At 47.0% G+C, this 15,369-nt stretch overlaps 1 protein-coding gene across 2 annotated transcripts in view; it reads left to right on the top strand.

Annotated features, from left to right (window-relative positions):
- The window catches only part of golph3a (golgi phosphoprotein 3a), a 184,583-nt gene that overhangs the window by 86,743 nt on the left and 82,471 nt on the right, over positions 1-15,369 (top strand). The window contains exon 2 of one of the 2 annotated variants that reach the window (XM_072497207.1): positions 11,599-11,730. The exons of the other annotated variant lie outside the window; for it this stretch is intronic. Coding sequence (XP_072353308.1) covers positions 11,599-11,730 — 132 coding nt within the window. The remainder of the gene's footprint in view (positions 1-11,598; positions 11,731-15,369) is intronic. 2 annotated transcript variants of the gene reach the window in all.

The following is a 15,369-nucleotide window of genomic DNA, read 5'->3' as shown; positions in this document are numbered from 1 at the left end:
CGTTCTGTGTTGCGACGGTTAAATGTTATGTTAGTGAATTGTAGGGGTTGGATTGTTGGGTTTGTTTTGGTGTTTCTTTCTCTGGGATTGGGTGGAAGGGGGCGAGAGGTCTTGGCGGGGGGAGCCACCCACGCTAGCTAACTAAAGTCAGTTAGTGAACGGGGGTGAGGTGAGAGGAGGACTGCGGACGTTGGAGCCTGGATAGCAGGCTTCAGTGGGCCTACGAGATGAGCAAGAGGGGGTGGAGGGATTCCTGTTGGGGGATGTTTTTGTAGGGGGGGTCCTTGGGAGGGGGGGAAGGGGTTCAATGTTAACAATGGACAGGGGCGGGTCAGGCTTATGGGGCAGGGCCCGGTGGTATGTTGATGGTGGATAAGAAATGTGGGGGGTTGTGAGAGTCCCCCAGTAAGGATAGTCACGTGGAATGTGAGAGGGCTAGAAGGTCCGGTCAAGAGGTCAAGGGTGCTTGCACATCTTTGGGCAGCACGGTAGCACAAGTGATTAGCACTGTGGCTTCACAGCGCCAGGGTCCCAGGTTCGATTCCCCGCTGGGTCACTGTCTGTGCGGAGTTTGCACGTTCTCCCCGTGTCCGCGTGGGTTTCCTCCGGGTGCTCCGGTTTCCTCCCACAGTCCAAAGACGTGCAGGTTAGGTGGATTGGCCATGATAAATTGCCCTTAGTGTCCATAAGGGTTGGGATGGGTTATTGGGTTGCGGGGATAAGGTGGAAGTGAGGGATTAATGTGGGTCGGTGCAGACTCGATGGGCCGAATGGCCTCCTTCTGCACTGTATGTTCTATGTATGTAATCTTAAAAGTTTGAAAGTCGATGTAGCAATGCTGCAGGAGACTCACTTGAGGGTGAAGGACCAGGTGAGACTTAAAAAGGGCTGGGTTAGCCAAGTGTTTCACTCCGGATTTGATGGAAGGGCTCGCGGGGTAGCGGCGCTGGTCCGCAAAAGGGTACGTTTCCAGATGGAGAAGGTGGTGGCAGATCAGGGGGTAGATATGTGATTGTGACAGGGGCACTGGAGGGGAGATTAGTGGTGCTGTTAAGTGTATACGGTCCCAATTGGGACGATGTGGGATTTGCGAGGAAGGTGTTTGGGACTATTCCCGACTTGGACACGCATGAGCTGATTGTGGGGGGGGGGGACTGGAACTTGGTGCAGGAGCCAAGGTTGGACAGATCATGGCCGCGCTCGCTGGTCCCATCAGGGGGGGGCGAAGGCGCTGGCTAGGCTAATGGTGGAAATGGGAGGGGTGGACCTTGGAGGTTCCTGCACCCAAGGGAACGGGAGTACTCGTTTTTTCTCAGCGGTCCATAAGGTATACTCGCGGATTGACTTTTTTGTGGTGGGGAAGGCTTTGCTGGCTGGAGTCAAGGGGTCGGAATACTCTGCAATTGCAGTGTCAGATCACGCTCCACACTGGGTGGATATGGTGCTGGAGAAGGGGGCAGCGCAGAGACCAGGGTGGAAACTGGATGTGGGGCTTTTGGGGAACCAAGTGTTCTGTGAGAAAATTGAAAAGGTAATTAAGGAATATGTAGGTTTCAATTGTACGGGTGAGGTGTCGAAGGCAGTCGTCTGGGAGGCTCTAAAGGCGGTGGTGAGAGGTGAGGTAATTTTGTTTAAGGCCAGGGTGGATAAAGAGGAGAGGTTGGAGCGGCAGAGGGTAATAGATGAGATGTAGGAGGTATGCAGAGGATGGGGACCCGGCAAAGCTGGAAAAGAGGAAGGAACTACAGGCGAGCTTCGACCGACTGTCCACCAGGAAGGCGGTGCGCCAACTGAGACGAGCAAGGGGTGCAGTTTATGAACATGGAGGCAGCGGCAAGGGAAATTCTTCAGGTGAAGGATAGGGCAGGGGAGTTGGTGGTGGCTCCAGTGTGATTAACGAGGTTTTTGAGGAGTTTTATGAGAGGTTGTACAAGTCAGAGCCACTCGGGGGAGACCGTGAGATGCAGGAATTTCTAGATGGGTTGGAGTATGCGAGGCTAGGTGAGGGGGACAGGGCTACATTAGAAGGAGCAATAGTGGAGCAGGAGATAAAGGATGCGATTGGGAGGATGCAGTCGGGGAAGGTGGCATGTCCGGATGGGTTTCTGGTGGAATATTATAAAAAATTTAAGGATAGGTTGGCACCCCTGATGGTGGGGATGTTTGAGGAGGCGATAGGGAAGGGGGTGTTGCCGCAAACCTTGGGGCAGGCATCGATTTCCCTGTTACTAAAAAAAGATAAGGATCCGACGGAGTGTGGGTCGTATTGGCCCGTATCACTTCTGAGTGTGGACGTAAAAGTGTTGGCGAAGGTACTGGCGGGTAGGCTGGAGGAGTGCCTTCCGAAGGTGATAGGGGAGTATCAGACTGGGTTCGTGAAAGGGAGGCAGCCGTTTTCGAACATTAGGAGGGTTTTGAACGTTGTTATTGCACCTGCGGAAAGAAAGGAAACCGAGGTAGTTGTGGCATTGGACGCCGAGAAGGCGTTTGATCGGGTAGATTGGGGGTACCTGATGGCAGTGCTGGAGCGGTTTGGGATTGGACTAAGGTTTGTGAACTGGGTAAAGCTATTATATAAGGAACCGAAGGCGAGTGTCCGCACAAATAATATCAGTTCGAGATACTTTTCTCTCCACCGTGGGACGAGACAGGGATGTCCTATGTCCCCCCCTGCTGTTTGCACTTGCGATTGAGCCGTTGGCCATCGCATTGACAAGTTCGGGAGCATGGAAAGGAATAGAGCCGATGACTTGCTGCTGTATGTGTCGGAACCGAGTGCGTCGATAGAAGGAATATTGGAGCTACTGCGGGTATTTGGGTCTTTCTCTGGGTACAAGTTGAACCTGGACAAGAGTGAGTACTTTGTGGTGTCTCGGCCAGGGGTGGGGGGGCTGCCATTCCGTAGAGCAGGGACTCATTTTAGGTATCTGGGAGTGCAGGTTGCCCGGGAGTGGGGGAGGCTTCGCAGGTACAACATCACTAGTTTCTTGGGGAGAGTGAAAGCCGATCTGGCGAGGTGGAACGGCCTTCCTCTGTGACTGGCAGGTCAGGTACAGGTGGTTAAAATGAATGTGTTGCTGCAATTCCTGTTTATTTTTCAATGCCTACCGATTTTCCTGCCAAAGTCTTTTTTCAGGGAGATTGAGGGAAGGATTACCTCATTCATATGGGGAGGGAAGGTGGCCAGAGTGAGAAAGGTGCTGCTGCAGAGGGGAAGTCAGGCAGGGGGTTTGGGTCTCCCGAACCTGTTGTACTACTACTGGGCGGCGAACGTGGAGAAAGTGCGGAGCTGGGTCGGGGGCTGGATTCTCAGTGGGTCAGAATGGAGGAGAGTTTGTGCAGGGGGTCGTGGCTGAAGGCACTTGCAATAGCGCCGCTCCCGATAGCTCTGGGGAAATATTCAGGGAGTCCCGTAATAATAGCTTCATTGAAAATCTGGAGACAGTTTTGCCAACACTTCGGGTTGGGTTTAGGGGAAAAGAAAATGCCGATTCGGGGGAACCACAGATTTGAGCCAGGGAGGTGGGATGGAAGTTTTCTGAAATGGGAAGAGAGGGGGATTAAGACGCTAAAAGATTTGTTTCTTCGGGGTCGGTTTGCAGGATTGAGGGAGCTGGAAGCGAAGTATGGGCTAGAGCAGGGAGAAGTGTTTAGGTACATGCAGGTTCGGGATTTTGCCAGGAAGGAGATACAGAGCTTCCCAGAGGAACCGGCCTCCACATTGCTGGAGGAGGTGTTGACGACAAGGGGACTGGAGAAGGGGGCAGTGTCAGCGGTGTACGGAGCTATTCTGGAAGAGGATAAGGCACCACTGGAAGGGATCAAAGCAAAGTGGGAGGAAGAGCCGGGAGAGGTTCTAGAGGAGGGGGTCTGATGTGAGGTGCTCCGGAGATTGAATGCCTCCACCTCATGAGCGAGGTTGGGGCTGATACAGCTGAGGTTGGTATATAGAGCGCACCTCTTAAGGGCGAGGATGAGCCGATTTTTTGAAGAAGGATGTGTGTGAGCGTTGTGGGGGGGGGGGGGGGGGGGCAGCGAATCACTTTAATATGTTTTTGGTCCTGTCCAAAGCTAGGGGAGTATTGGAAGGAGGTGTTTAGGGTAATTTCCAAGGTGGTGCATGTGAAACTTGACACGGGTCCCCAGGAGGCCATATTCGGGGTGTCGGACCAGCCAGTGTTGGAAACTGGAGCGGAGGCAGATATCATAACCTTTGCCTCGTTGATCGCCCGAAGGCGGATCCTGCTGGGATGGAGAGTAGCCTCTCCACCCAGTGCCCTGGCATGGCGGAGGGACCTGTTGGTATACTTGACCCTTGAGAAGGTTAAGTTCGAACTGAGGGGAAGCTCGGAGGGGTTCTACAAGTCATGGGCACTATTTATTATGCACTTTCACGAACTGGATAACATCGAACATTAGTTGCGGGGGGGGGGGGGAGCTGTGTAAAATTAAGGGTGACTACGGGTAATCCCTGATTCCTTTTTGTCATTTGTTTATGTAAACATGCGTGCTGATGTTTGGGGGTTGGTGGGCGGATGGGATCGTTGTTGTGGGGATTGACATATCTTGCTGATTATTGTTTATTGTTGATGGGTGTAAATGCGGGAGAAAATGTGAAAAAGGAGAATAAAAATATTTATTTAAAAAAAAAAAAGATCCCATCGCGTAAAAATGGTTAGAAGTTTCTATAACTGCCTTAATCGATGTTATCATTATTTTTGCTGCTGTACTCATTGTATTAATCACTATTCACACTGCTGGACTCACCATGAATAAATTTGCTTATTGTAGTTGTAAAAAAAAGGATGTGATAATGGCAGTTGAAAACAGGACTTTAGCTGATTAAAAAGCTTGTGGTATTAAAACTGCATAGGCAATTTGCACATCCGTCTCCTCGGAGGCTGAAAAATTTATTAAAGGATGCAGGGGTAAGGGATGATGACTATACTAAACTGATAGAACAGGTTAGTGACCACTGTGAAGTTTGTAGGAAGTACAGGAGGACACCAGCACGACCGATAGTAACCCCTACCTTTGGCCAGGGATTTTAACGACATTGTGGCCATGGACCTTAAGATCTGGGATTAAAGCAATAATATATTTATTTTGCATTTTGTAGATGTAGCAAACAAGTTTTAGTCAATCAACGATTTTACGAAGTAAAGGAAAGAGAGAAATTCTGGATCAAATCGTAGAAAATTGGATAGGGACAGGAATGGGTCCATGTCAAAATTCCTTACGGACAATGGGGGAGAATTTGCTCATGATGAGTTTAGAGATATGTGTGAAAACATGAATATCACAGTTATGAATACGGCTGCAGAAAGCCCATTTAGTAATGGTGGCTGTGAAAGAAATCGTGCTGTCATCGATGACATGCTTCGGAAAATTTTGGCAGATCGACGAAATTGCAGACTAAATTCAGCTTTAGCATGGGTGGTACATGCAAAGAATTCATTGCAGATGGTTGGAGGCTATAGTCCTTATCAATTAGTGTTTGGTAGAAATCCTAAAATTCTGTCTATTTTGGATGACCTGCCTCCAGCTTGGGAGGGGGACTACAATTAGCTCTGGTTTTGCTGAACATTTAAATGCATTATGTAGCAGTAGAAAAGCTTTTTTGGAAGCAGAAGTCTCTGAAAGAATTCGCAGAGCTTTAAGACATAACGTACGGCCATCAGATGCCGTTTTTCAGCAAGGAGGCATGGTATACTATGTTGCAGGGGTAAATTTGGATCAAATTGTGTCAGAACTTCTGACTTTAGCTTGCACAAATGCTCTCTCTCTTTGATTAACCCCTGTCCACTTTATATTTTGACATAATAAATTGTGTTTAAAATGGTAGTGAGATTAGGGCCGAACCTTCTATAATAATTTAGTACGCCGAGGAATATTCAAAGTTGATTTACATTCTGAGGTGTGGGTGCCTCAATAATGGCCTTCACTTTCAAAGGCAACTTGTGCTGATGACATTATCATAGATTATCATAGAATTTACAGTGCAGAAGTAGGCCATTCGGCCCATCGAGTCTGCACCGGCTCTTGGAAAGAGCACCCTACCCAAGGTCAACACCGCCACCATAACCCAGTAACCCCACCCAACACTAAGGGCAGTTTTGGACACTAAGGGCAATTTATCATGGCCAATCCACCTAACCTGCACATCTTTGGACTGTGGGAGGAAACCGGAGCACCCGGAGGAAACCCACGCACACACTGGGAGGATGTGCAGACTCCGCACAGACAGTGACCCAAGCCGGAATCGAACCTGGGACCCTGGAGCTGTGAAGCAATTGTGCTATCCACAAGGCTACCGTGCTGCCCGTGACATGTCCCAGATATTCGATTGAAGATTGGAAAATTTCACATTTGTCTTTTCAGACTCTTAGGGTGTGATTTATTGGCCTCATCATGCCCGACTTGGTGATGCAACGAGGCCATTGAATCTTGCGAGAGGCACTTGCTACGCAGGACCCAGATCAGTATATTTAAAATACCATTAGGCTCATTTGCCCATGAAAGGGTGAATAAGGGGATGAAGGGTTGGGGGATAAGGGCGATGGTCCTGAATGGGGGCCCCAAACATGCCCAACACTTAGAATTGTTTTGGTTGAATTCCACCTGTAATCCATAATTCTCTAATCCCTGGAATCTGGCATCTAGATGCTTCCTAATCGTTCCAGTAACCAAGATGTCATCTAAGTAACACTGGGCATTATTTTAATCAGCTTAAAATTTGATCCATAGCTTGTTGGAACATTGCTGTGTGGAAGTGATGCCAAATTTATATTTATATTGAAATAATCCTTTGTGTGTCGCAATCACCAAGAACTGTTGTGAATCTGGATCTACGTCCATTTGAAGATATGCTTGACTGAGGTCAATTTTACTGAAGTGTTGGCCGCCAGCAACCCAGTGAATAAATCATCAATCGAGGTAGAGGGACTATACAGGATTAATAGTGACTTACAAATCGCTACAAATACACACGTCTTTTTTATCACAGGAATGATCAGCGAGGCCAAATCACTCACGTTAACGGGTTCAAGAACTCCCGTTTTGATCAGCCATTTTAATTCTGCATCTACCTTGGGTCTGATTGCATACAGTACTGACCTAGTCTTTAAGCATCTCGCCTGACTTTCTTCTGTGATCTTCAGCTTCACTGAGATATCCTTCATGCTTCCCAGCTCACCATTGAAGACACTGGCATGTTTCTTCAAGATTTTGGGTCGATTTGGGCAGCATGGTGGCGCAGTGGGTTAGCACTGCAGCCTCACTGCGCTGAGGTCCCAGGCTCGATTCTGGGTCACTGTCTGTGTGGAGTTTGCACATTCTCCCCGTGTTTGCATGGGTTTTGCCCCCACAACCCAAAAAGATGTGCTAGCTAGGTGGATTGGCCACTCTAAATTACTCCTTAATTGGGAAAAAATGAATTGGGTACTCTAAATTTAAAAAGAAAAAGATTTTGGGTAGATATGAGCGGAATTTGTCATGAGATTTACCTCAGCCCAATTTAATCTGATCTTTTACAACCAAATTCTTCCCATTAGTACTGGTTAATTTCCTTTGACTATGTGCAAGGTCAAATCTGCTGTCTTGTCCACTTGATTGCACTATTACATCAAAAAATGGCACTTCAACGGAACCAATTCTTCAGTATAGGCCCTCAACACTTATCTTCAAGAGTTTCAGAGCAATATATCGGCGCTTTTCTCAATGAACAGTTTCTGGTACTAATGAGATGGCTACCCCAGTGTTCACCTCCATCTTCACCAGCTGACCATCCAGTAATTGAATGATCCAGTAAAGTTTGTTCCGCCAGCAATAGCCAATATCTTTCAACGGCACTCCATCTTCTGACTGTGAATCGAGTTTCTTCTCACGTATACACTTTTTCCTTAATTCAGTTTCCCATTTGATTTGAAACTTTTGCTAGAAGCTTGCTTGTTGGAAAAGGAAAACGAAACAAAACAAGTTCAATATGGCCCTTTCTGCCACAATTCCTCCACATGATGTTTTTGCATTAACAATTTGCTGCTGAGTGCCTGGCTTTTGCACATTCTACGGCAAGTGCGAATCTGGGTTTGAGTTTCTGTCAAAATCTTGTGAATTCAAACTCAACTGTTGAGCTTTTTGGCTGCTAATTCCATGGATGCAGCAACTTCCAAAGCTTCCTTTAAGGTCAGGTTGCTTTCGGTTAACACTTTTGAATAGCTTCTCTACTTAAACCACAGAATAATCTATCTCTGATGGTATCATTTAACACATGCCCGAATTCATAGTGTTCAGCCAGTCTTTTCAGCGTAGCTACAAACTCTGCAATTGATTTACCTTCCTCCATTATGCTGAGGAAAGTTGGAACTTCTACATGTGCTGATACCTTGTTCGCTTGAATAAAATAGCCAAATCTCCCTGTATATGAGCTCCATCGCTCCCGTGGCACCAAAAGCTCCCGCTAATTTCACAATGGAAGGACTGGTGTGTGAAAGATGTGTCACAAATTTTTAGCTTGACCTTGCTCCCTTTTTTTCTCCCAAAACAAGGCAAACCTGAACTCAGCCTGTTTTCCTTTTGTGTTTTACAACACTCCAGGTTCTAAATTTGCTGTTGCAGGGTATTTGTTACTCCCAATGATTCTGGTACTGTTACAGATCATTTTGGGCAGAGCACGTGGCGAACGTCTTTCCAAAGTTGCTCTTTGAATTCCTCGATGAGTTTTTGGTCCATCTGATCACTGCAGTTGTTGTTTGGCTTCCCCATCACCAGCTTTCGTGTAGCGACAATTATATTTATTTATTTTTATTTTTATTTTCTGGCGCCTCCAAATGCTGTTCGCCTAGATCATTGTCAATTTGTTATGAAGGACTCAGAGGTTCAAACAAACTAAGAGCTTTATTCAGGAGATGTTAAGACTACAGGCTGCTATGTTACACTGCCCATGTGCCCCTGTTCCACTGCAAGGCTGCTAGTGAGGAAACACTAGAAATACCATGAATAGGCAACAAAGGAGGATCACAAGATGGTGGCCAGGACTGTTACAATTTCCACCCTTGCTTCACTTGGTATCCTTAGACCGATCCAATCCCTTCCTGGTTTATAAACGTTCAGCAACTGAGGACATTATGGTGCCCTGGGTACGGGCCAGAGTTTGGCCCTAATGGGTGGGATCCAGCAATGTTGGAAAGAATGACATCTTGCACCATTTTTGGGAAGGGAGCTCAATGTACTTATAATTTGGGTAATTTAATCAGTCTGTTACTTTTATTCATCTATCTTAGCTCAGTAATTTTTTTGGCTGATTTTTCTGCAATATCCAACGAGTTAATTTTTTTAATTTTCTTTATCCGAAATGATGAAAAGATAGTACAGTAGCATGATGGTTTATGTTATCACACTAGTAATTTGGAGGCCTGGACTAATGATCGGGAGATGGTTCAAATTCCATCATGGCAGCTGTATAATTCAAATTCAGTTGAACAAAAATTTAGTATCCGTAATAGTGGCCATGAAACTGCTGGATTGTTGCAAATACCCATAGCGCACTGTACTTTAGGTTAGGAAAGGAAATCAGTTGTTATTGCTCAGTTTGGCCTGTATGTAACTCCAGACCTACCCACAATATGGTTGAAAACTGTTCTCTGAAATAGCGGTCACAAACCATTCAGTTGTATTGCGATAGACAACAAATGCTTGTCCTTGCCGTGGTGTGTGAAGGAAACCAAATCCTGCTGCAATAGTCCAAAATTGCTGGCCTAAGCATGATTATTTGCATCTAATTTGTTTCAAGAGGCCTTTGTAATTTCATGAAACTAAGCAGCTGTGTAAAAAGCTAAACTGCAAAAAAGGCACTCTGGGACAAACAGAAAAGTTTCTAAGTGTCATTTATGGCAGGTTTTGCTGGGAGTTCTGCGCCAGCTCTGCTGGCGAGTTCCCCACTCCTATCTAATGACACTTAGTCACACTTTTGGGTTCTGGGGAGTTTCTCTCCGGTTTAACCCACACTTAGAATTTTTTTCAGCACTCGGGAGCTGAACGCTGAGATCAGGCCACCATTTTGAAAGGGTGCCCCAATCTTTAAGTGAGCTACACTCCCCATCCATAGGCAACGTCATCCCCCATACACATGGGCATTGCCCACAACCCCACCTCCAGTGAGGACACCCACTATGGAGTCTCTGGGGCCCTCCCTCTTCAGGACGTCCCACTCCATTTCCCCACTCCCCAATCTCAGAGAGGCTCCTTCTTACCTGCCTTGCACCCCCATCCTTCAAACCTCCCCATCCTCCTTTCATGGATATGGCCCCCCTCAGGCCCTTGGCAGTGGCACCCTTGCACTGCAGTGCTCCAGCCTGTTTGGCAGTGCCACCCATACACCTTGGCAGTGCTATGGTGGCAGTGCCAGTGTGGCAGTACCAAGGTACCCGCATTCCAGAGGGAGGGCCATGGTGCCACCCTGCACTATCCCTGACCACACAGGGGCCTTCGATGGCTGGGACCCCACCCCCCCCCCCCCCCCCCCCCCCCCCCCCCCCCCCCCCGGGTGCCGTTCTGTCTGGTTCAATAAGAATAATAAATAATCTTTATTATTTGTACAGGTAGGCTTACATTAACACTGCAATGAAGTTAGGGGCGGCACGTGGCGCAGTGGTTAGCACTGGGACTATGGCACTGAGACCCGAGTTCGAATCCCACCCCAGGGTCACTGTCCATGTGGAAGTTGCACATTCTCCCCCTGTCTGCGTGGGTTTCACTCCCACAACCCAAAGATGTGCAGGCTAGGTGGATTGGCCACACTAAATTACCCCTTAATTGGAAAAAAAAGTAATTGAGTACTCTAAAGTTTTTTTAAAAACCCACTGCAAATAAGTTACTGTGAAAATCCCCTAGTCGCCTCACTCCGGTGCCTGTTTGGGTACACTGAGGGAGAATTCAGAATGTCCAATTCACCTAACAAGCACGATCTATCCTGGGTATCTTGCTGTTTATACTATTCATAATTAGCACTTGATGCAATATAAAATTTGCTGGTACCAAATTCCATAGACAGAACAAATTCATGGAGGAATTGGCATTGAAGAGCTAGGAACTTGTTAAGCAGATGACCCAATGAATTGCAGATGGACTTCAACTTAAATACATAAATGGTAACATTTATTGGATAACTAAACAGAAAATGGGTACAAATTGAAGGACAGCTCATTTTGAGACAAAGTAAAAGCAAACGATTCATTTTGGTAGTTGCAAATGAATGGGTTTCGCAGAACAAATACCATTAAACTTCTAGCTCCAATGGATACATTTTCAAATCTGAAATTATTTGCATTGGAGACGAGCACTGAGGAGGTACACCAATCCAGGTTTTTAAAATGCTTCGGGGCCCAGAGAATATGTGAAAGCAACCTGCTTGACTTGAACTGTGACTGGGGAATATATGTTTCCAACATATGTTTAAAGTTTACAAGCCTCAAAAGTGGCATTTATTTCCTCCTCAGTTTTTGTCGATATGAAACAATACATCATTAGTGCATATGTATTTGCATATTCAACAAGTTTCTTAACAGGAAGCTAACTTTAAGACTTTTGCTTGTGCTATAGGGTTACACGTCATTTTGGAATGACTGCATCTCATCTGGGTTGCGTGGATGCATGCTGATTGAATTAGCACTTAGAGGACGTTTGCAATTGGAATCTTTTGGGATGAGACGCAAAAGTTTACTAACGAGAAAGGTAAGTACAGTATTGGTGGCATTGCAAATTATGCAGAGTTTGTTTTGCAAGAAAAATAATGGTGCAAGCACATGTTTCCAGCATATGTAGCAACAAAGTCTTGTGGTCTGTGCACCTTTTCAATTTGAGCAGTGTGGTGGCTCGAGGCAATACCAGGTAGACGGTAGTAATGAAGAACAAATTGTTTATTGGCAACTACCGAGGGTAACTTGTGTACAGGCACTGAATCTCTAATATAGGTGTTAACATTCTGGCTCCCGGGTTCACTCTGGCTAGGACTCCACTCCCCTGGCCTCGCACTATTCCCTCGTTGGTCCAATGCGTGCTCCCGCATAATGGTCCATGGACCGTGAGGGTGTGCTCCTTAAAGGAACCGCGCTGTCACATCCTTCCCCCTCAAGTCCCTCAAATAACATATGTACAAACAGGCTATAGGGAATAATTATACACAGTATAAGACTGAGGAATAATAGGGAAGAGAGTCCATCATAGTGTTAACCTATCGGGAGATTTCCTGGGCCGCGTGGACATCTTACTTCCCCAAGTGGCTCCTCCAATTTGGAGGTAATGACGTTGCCACTCATGACAGAATGTTCCTGAGAGTCATCTAACTCCACAGGGCTGTTTCCTTCTGTAGCTTGTTCCTGAATCAACAATGGGGCCCCCTTGTGACTTCTGGATCCCCTTTGTTCTGGCTCCAGCACAGGAGCACTGGTGCTAGCCACCGGCTCACTATTCCGAGATCGGGGTTTGTGGTCCCTTGGTTTCTTATGTGGTCTAAGTGTTTCCTTACTGTCTTGCTGCCCAAGTCCACTACATATGATACTGGGCCTGACTTAGACACGATTTGGCCTGGTAACCATAGGGGGCCTGAGGCAATGTTTTTGACGACGAACAGTTCAACTAGTTGGAAGGATCTGTCCTGTTTTCGCGAAGTGTGTTGTTTCCTCTGGGAGGTCTGTTGTGCCTCCACCCTCCTGGCCAAATTTGGGAAGACCAAGTTCAACCGGGCCCTTAAACATCAGTACTTCTGGTGGTGTGATGCCTGTAGTACCATGGGAGTTGTATTGGAAGACAAAAGAAAGTTGACCAATCTAAGAGATGGTGGTCGGCTGGACTGCTTTGAAAGTTTGTACAGCCCTTTCTCCTAATCTGTTTGAGGCAGGGTGATAGGAGCTGTCCTGGTATGGCGAATGCCATTTGTTCTAACAAAATGCTGAAACCCCTCACCCATGAAAGGAGTACCGTTTTCCAACACTTGTACTTCGGGGGAGGCCATGCATAGCAAACACCTGCCGCAAAGCCTCTACTGTGGCCACTGAGGTGGTCATTCCAATCTTTGAACCTTTAACCACTTTGAATGGGCGTCGACAAAAACGAGGAACATCTCGCCCATGAAAGGACCAGCAAATTCTACATGTATCCTCGTCCATGGGTATCCAGGCCACTATCAAGGGTGGAGGTTTGATTGTAGGAGGCTGTGTCTGGCAAGGGCTGCATTGGCACACCACATTCTCAATGTCTTTGTGTAAACCAGGCCACCAGATGTAGCTATGAGCGAGCATTTTAATTTTTGTCTGGCCTTGATGGGTACCAGTAAGGTACGGTCTTAATTGGTCAGATTTAATTGTGTGCCACCCAGTTAAGATCATGTGTTTTACCTTGGACAGGACTGGGTCCCGTTGTGTCCAATTCCTTATGTGGCCAGCCAGAACTGGCAGGGTGTCAAAAATGCAAAGCTAAGGCAATTTCTTTATATACTGGTGGAGGTGCTAGGTTCTTTGGAACTGGAAATCGACTCAATGCCTCAGCATTCGAAATCTGTGTTTCTGGCCTGTGCTGAAAGATGTAGTCATAGGCTGCCAGCAACAAGGCCCAATGTTGGGCAGAGGCGATTGATGGTATCAGCTTATCTTCAAGAAAGAGCCCCAGCAGGGACGTGTGATATGTTATTATTGTGAAACGTCACCCGTAAACATACTGGCATCATAGATTACGGCAAGGCCTTCTTTCTCAATTTGTGCGTATTTACGCTCAGCATCAGAAAGTGTTCTTGAGGCAAAGGCAATTGTATGAGATAAAATTGTCCCTATCCCATACTGCTTTTCTTCGGTCAAAATGAACCAGTAGGCTTGAAGATTGTAAGACCTGCTTAACGTGTTGGAAGGTTTTCTCTTGTGGCTCCTTCCAATGCCAATGCTGTTGTTTTCTCAGAGAGAGCATATGCTATAGTGCTCATCTTGCGAGGTTGGGAATAGAACAACCACAATAGTTTCTGATAAAAAAAACAGGTTAAAGGGATATGGGGAACATGTGGGGAGGTGGATTTGAGACCAGGAAGAGATCAGCCATGATCTGATTGAATGGTGGAGCAGGCTCAAAGGGCTGAATTGCCTACTTCTGCTCCTAATTCCTATGTTCCTATAGATTACCATCCCCAAGACAGACTTTAATTCTGTCATGTTCATGGGTGCCGGGACTTCTCTTATGGCCCTCACCTTGAGTTCATGTGGGTGCAGGCCTTTAAGTCCACTTTGAACCCAAGGTAAGTGCCTCACTAGCTTAATTAACTGCGATTCTCACATTTGAGTTGGACTCGCACATCTCTGAATCTTCTCAACACATCTTCTAAACTTGCTAGCTGCTCCTCGTGATGTTCCTGTTTTTAGGGCGTCATCCAGGTAGACCGCAAATGCTGGGATGCAAGGCAGTGGCATTTGGGAGTGGCACAGGTTAGCAATGCTGCCTCACAATGCCAGGAACCCAGACTCGACCCCGACCTCGGGCGACTGTCTGTGTGGAGTTTACACTTTCTCCCCGTGTCTGCGAAGATTTCTTACAGGTGCTCCAGTCTCCTCCCGCAGTCCAAAGATGTGCAAATTGTGTCGATTGGCCATGTTAAATTGCCCCTGAGTTTCAAAAGGTTAGGCGGGGTTCTGGGGATAATAATCTTTATTGTCACAAGTAGGCTTACATTAACACTGCAAAGAAGTTACTGTGAAAAGCCCCTAGTCGCCACATTCCGGCGCCTGTTCAGGTACACAGAGGGAGAATTCAGAATGTCCAAATTACCGAACGAGCCTTTCGGGACTTGTGGGAGGAAACCGGAGTACCCGGAGGAAACCCACACAGACACAGGGAGAAATTGCAGACTCCGCACAGACAGTGACCCAAGCCAGGAATCGAACCTGGGACCCTGGCGCTGTGAATCATAGAATTTACAGTGCAGAAGGAGGCCCTTCGGCCCATCGAGTCTGCACTGGCCCTTGGAAAGAGCACCCCACACCTCCACCCTATTCCCCGTAACCCAGCAACCCCACCTAACCTTTGGACACTTAAGTGCAATTTTTTTAAATCATGGCCAATCCACCTAACCTGCACATTTCTGGACTGTGGGAGGAGACCAGAGGAAACCCATGCAGACATGGTCCAAGCCAGGAATTGAACCTTGGAGCTGTGAAGCTACAGTGCTTCTATGCTACTGTGCCGCCGCGGATAGGATGGGGCCTTTGCCTAGGTGGGGTGCTCTTTTGGCAGATAGGTGCAGGCTCGATGGACTGAAAGGCCTCCTGCACTGTTTGGATTCTATGAGTCTTGAAGGAATGTCGGATAGACCGAAGAGATGCCAAAAAATAATCT

This window comes from Scyliorhinus torazame, chromosome 3 (genome assembly GCF_047496885.1).
Source record: "Scyliorhinus torazame isolate Kashiwa2021f chromosome 3, sScyTor2.1, whole genome shotgun sequence".
Taxonomy (NCBI): domain Eukaryota; kingdom Metazoa; phylum Chordata; class Chondrichthyes; order Carcharhiniformes; family Scyliorhinidae; genus Scyliorhinus; species Scyliorhinus torazame.
Note: the sequence above shows the minus strand (reverse complement) of the source record. Positions and strands in the feature narration are given on the sequence as shown.